Consider the following 5,002-nt stretch of genomic DNA (forward strand, 5'->3'; position numbering starts at 1 on the left):
ACGAGTGAATCCTGGCCGTCCCTCACTCGGTTCGCGCACTGACGAAATACTTGGTGCTCACACCGCGGTGCTGTGCGCCGCGGCCTGCTGTCCTGGCCGTCCAGGTAGTTCGTGGTAGCAACAGCTCTGATTTACCTCTCACTAGTGTTAATATTTCTGGTTTTTAATAACAGTGAGAACTGATGAGGTCTATGGGCAAGTGTTCACACCCGATCTCTTGTCAGCGTTGATCCGTGTAGCAGATTTGCCAAAAAACGGCAAATGCGCGGCCTGGCCGTGTGCAGGACCCTGCGGTCACCAGAGACCGGCATTGCAGTGCTCCTCACCCTTACCCGCCTGTCCGTGTCACTGCGGCACCTTCCACAGCTCCGCATTTCTCTCTAGCGACAGCCACTCAAACACGGACTTGTCTTAGAAGTGATTCAGTACAAACGAACTGTATGTTCATGGAGTTTTTTTTCTAACCCCAATAGCAGGCATGAGCGTCGCTCCAAAATACCAGCTGGCAAGGTGTGAGATGCTGTCTGGCAGCTGAGTGCTCTCGCTTGTGCACGAGCTGCATCGCCTCTGTGAAGCGTGAGAAAATCCTGCGTATAGCTCCGTCAGTCTTGGAAGCACCCTGTTTATATTCTCTTCATGTTGTCTCATTAGTGCAGAAACTTGCTTTCACACGAACATTACCACCAAAATAATTGCCTAATACAATTAAAGCTCCTGGCTCTTTACATTTGATGGGTGATAAAAAAAAGGCCTCATGTCTTTATGAATTAAAAGCTTGTGTGGTTGCACAGTTTCATTGAATCCGTCTCCTCACTCCCTTCAGAAACACTGCGGTGGTGGTCCAGAAGGCTTTCGATGCATGTCAAGGAAGCATTCGCCCCCGGCGGCACATTCTGCAGGCTTTGTAGCTGCTGTGCTGCCCCTAATGTTTTATGCAGCCCAGGTCCAGGAGAAACTTTGTAAAAGAAGTCTAAAGAATTTAGATGGAATGACTGACCCCACGTACAGTCATTGACAGTTCGTTCCCATGAACACTGCCATGCAGACATACTAAATTATTTTCTTTCTTCCAAAAAGTCAATGAGCTGTTACTAAATTTACTCAGTGTTCCACCATTTACAGTAATTTTGCCGAGATGCTCCCAGTGAAATATTACTGTTTATGTCTGTGTAATAAGAATGGGCAGAAAATATGGTGTTCTTAAGAAGTCATGGATGCAAATCCTATTTAGGATGGGTTTCATGTTTGCAGCATTGGGAGGGTTGGCTCTGATGAAGATCATGCGTGTAGTTAGTTGTTTTATGCACCATAAGTCTCAGATGACTGGGATGATGTTCTTCCAATTTAACAAGCTTATCCATTTAATAAGTAGAGAGAGATGAGTCAGAACACAGCCCTAGATCCCGGCTCTCATGAATTTAACAAGTAAGGACAGTCTGAATCTGACCCTTCCACTCTGAAAAGAGAATCCTTACTGAACAGTACATGTGATTAAAATTTTTCATTCTCTTCGAATTTGGAATATTAGAATCAGAGGAAACAACCTTATCAGTGTGACACGGGACCTTTCATTTGAGAACCTGTTAAATTTAGTTGTAATTTTTACTGCACTAACGTAAGAAGATACTGAGAGGGTGTAAGTCCACTTCAGAGTCAGGCCATTTTTTACTGCGCAGCAATGTAAAGGTGCCTGAGGGAGTCTGGCATTCATGGAAATCTGATTCAGCACTTGTCTTAATTACCTACTAAATGCACACGTTGTCTGTGCGAAAAGGAGGGCGAGTAATTTCAGCCATCAGGGTGAATCTGGGTAACCTCTACTGGAAGTCACTGGTTCTCCTTCCGTTTACAGTGTGCCATGTCTCTCTGTGCAGGCAACAGGACAAGCTGCTAAATCAGCAAGGACCGTTGTCATCGCTGGTGTTCCAGATGGCCTTCTGCACAATGATGTCATGACTGACATACTGATGATTCATTTCCAAATGTCGAAGAATAACGGTGGAGATGTGGAAGAAGTAACGTATCCAACAAGGGAAAAAGGAGTTGCATATGTAACTTTTGAAGATCAAGAAGGTATTTAGATTAATGTACTGGAGTAAATACAGTCATCCCCCAAAGAATTAGCCCTAGAATGTTAACCCTAAACAAAATGATTTTAAATTGTTTACTGGTACTAGGACTTTATAGAACTGGGAGACTAACAAACACCTCTCTCTTAGTCAAAGTTTTAGGATTTTATTTCTGTTCATTGAAGTCATGACTCTGCACAGGCTTCGTGCAAAGTATTTGTTATGTTTGGTTTTGGGAATAAATTTATACCATGCATGACAGATACGAGTTTTGTAGTCAGGCTTTTGAGAATAAATCTCTGCCACTTAATGTTCTAAGAAGACAGGCTTCTGTCTCTCTCCGAACAATTTTGACTAATGCATAAAATACTGGGCCAAGAGTGTTGAATCGCCTGTGTGCGTGTACGGGAAATTGTTAGGGAAAGCATCAGGAGAAAAACCCCCAGGAAGCATTCCGCCATCAGACTTGCAATGACGCATTATCTTACAGCTCAACGAGTGAATCTGTCTTTCTCTTTAGTTGTAGAGAGTGTTCTAAAGAAAGGTGAACATCGACTAGAAGACAAGAGGCTGTCCAGATACTATCCGCTGAAAGTAACCCGTTACTGTGAAAACGTAAGCTCATTCATCATTTATCTAGTTGTACTTCCATTGCTATGTCAACCATTACTTAACTTCTCTAATTCAAAATTCTAGGTCTTCAGCTCTGTCACGTCTGTCCTCAATATGTCTGTTTTCAAAGATGAGTTTGTTTTAGAAGATCTGATACGAGAAATTAAAAAGAAGAGCACGGCTTTGAGCTTTGGTCCTTTGCAATCCAATGGCCATATTTCTGTTCAAGGGCCATTTCCAGCAATCAAATTGCTAAGAGACTTTCTCTTACTAAAAGCAAAATCCCTTCCAGAGAAGGACAAAAGAGAAGAAAGTAAGTCCCATCAGAGACCAAGGAGGAGGCTACAGCAACACAAACTTACCACAGAGACAAGTGATTTCGTTCATGGGGAAAAACAAGTGGTTGTTCTTGACACAGATATATATCACTACATGAAACACTTTTCCTCCAGGACATTCCTAGTAAATGATGATGTTGTAATTTCTGGCGTCACTGATGGTGGTATAACTACAGTGTATATTGAGAATGCTGGAAGTAGGTCTGATGCTGGACAGGTATTAAGAGTCAAAGAGAAAATTGAAAATGAGTCTATGAAACTCCATAACGCTTTACGTAAAGAAAGGATCTACTTTGAGGAGCACACCAGAGATGAAAAGAGGAGATATCAATGGGTGTGTGAAAGTCTAAAACCCCATTACCCTTATGTTTTGATCATTCCTTATGATACTCACATTGATGTTGTAGGCTATTCTTCTGAGATTCTTGAATTTGCAAAGGAAGTGAGGAACAAGATTCAGAGCCTGTTTCAAACCAGGTAGAAAGTTAGTGTTCGTGGTGTTTACTCATTGTGCTTCTCATACCGACTCTGCTGGTGCAGCCTGTGCACCTCTGCGTCACTGCGGATCTGCCACGTTTCTCCCACTTGCAGGCTGGCAAGTCTGCACGTGGGAGTGAAGAAGGCCATTCTCCCCAAATACCAAATTAAGTTCAGAACAGGAAACAAAGAGAATTTTTAGAGTTCTCATTAGCATAAGAAGTCAGACTGACAAAGCTGGGCGAGCCAACCTGGTATGACATACTGCGTTGAAGTTGAGTTGTGTTTCTTGGTGCAAGGAAATGACCACTGGAAACAGGAATGGTGGCCTTTTTCTGTCGCCATTATCTGCAGAAGGAAGTTCTCGTCATTGAGACGCGGGAAGCAGATAGAGCTTTGACACCATAGGGGACGGAATGCTTGTTAAATTTACAGGCTTGTCATGTCCTGAGAAAGACCTTAGAAGATGGCATTGCAATTTCTTAATAGTAGAAAATAAGTGAGTTTGTTTTCATAGGAGCAATAACGTGTTTTTTTTTTTCTCCCTTGACAGCTTATTATTTAGATGTGAAAGGATATCCAAAGTTTTGATGTGAAAATCTTGGAGCATTTAGTCTTTTGAATCAGATTCTGTTTATGCACATCCATTTCTGTATCTATTACAAGGGTCCAAATGACCATCCTAATTTAGACTTTTTATAAAACCAGTTTAGAAAATAACTTTTATTTTGTGATACCAACGTGTTCAGAATACTTTGTCAAAACATACAGACCACCAACTCTTTTGCCTTATGTGCAGGAAAATTTTTAAGTTTTTATGCCATTAAAGAAATTAGTTCTACAAAATATCGTGTCCATGTTCTTTTAACCAACCTGCAGACTTTTGGTTGAAAGCCCAAACTGAAAGCCTAAGAAACGCTTTAGGCATTTTCTTGTTATGACTGATTATCCATTGCAATTATGCCAATGAAAGATAAAGTTGTTAAACTAGTGCCAATGCTGTTTATTAAAATATACTGTCAAAGTGGGAAGATGATGCGCTTAAGTACTTTGCTGAATTGGGAGGGGGGGAGTAGTATTTAAAGGCTTAATCTTTTCCAAGTTCCCCTGTAGCCAGTATGTTCACCAAGGAGGTCGGAGATGGGGCAGAAGATCGATGCCTGGAGTCAGGCCCTGGAAGAGCCCCTCTCCTGCTTCCCGGCTCCCCAGCGCTGGGTTGTTTTGGGTGCTCCCCACAGAGCTTAAGCAAAAATGGTAAGTTTTTCAACCTTGTAAAAAAGAAAATCCTCTGTGAAGGATAATCCTTTAATGAAATTAGTGCTCTTTTCTAGTGTCTGGATTGGTTTTCCCTTCTCTTTTCTGAAGAGCCTCAGTTTTTTTCTGATTCATAGCATTAGTGTTTCCTATTCATTTCGATCAATGTTTAGAGGCAGACTGGTAAACCAGTGGCGCTGGCGTTAGTCTGAATCCTGACTGGTTATTACTGGCTGAGCGTCGCTTTTTGAG

At 41.9% G+C, this 5,002-nt stretch overlaps 1 protein-coding gene across 1 annotated transcript; it reads left to right on the forward strand.

The window, feature by feature from the left end:
- The first annotated feature begins 932 nt into the window (after positions 1–932).
- On the forward strand, positions 933–3,500 carry RBM43 (RNA binding motif protein 43). The gene is made up of 4 exons (XM_009708483.1): positions 933–968; positions 1,875–2,073; positions 2,590–2,684; positions 2,766–3,500. The coding sequence occupies exons 1-4, from the start codon at positions 933–935 to the stop codon at positions 3,498–3,500; spliced, it is 1,065 nt and encodes a 354-aa protein (XP_009706785.1).
- Positions 3,501–5,002: the final 1,502 nt, after the last annotated feature.

Source organism: Cariama cristata, unplaced genomic scaffold, assembly GCF_000690535.1.
Source record: "Cariama cristata isolate BGI_N322 unplaced genomic scaffold, ASM69053v1 scaffold24509, whole genome shotgun sequence".
Lineage (NCBI taxonomy): Eukaryota > Metazoa > Chordata > Aves > Cariamiformes > Cariamidae > Cariama > Cariama cristata.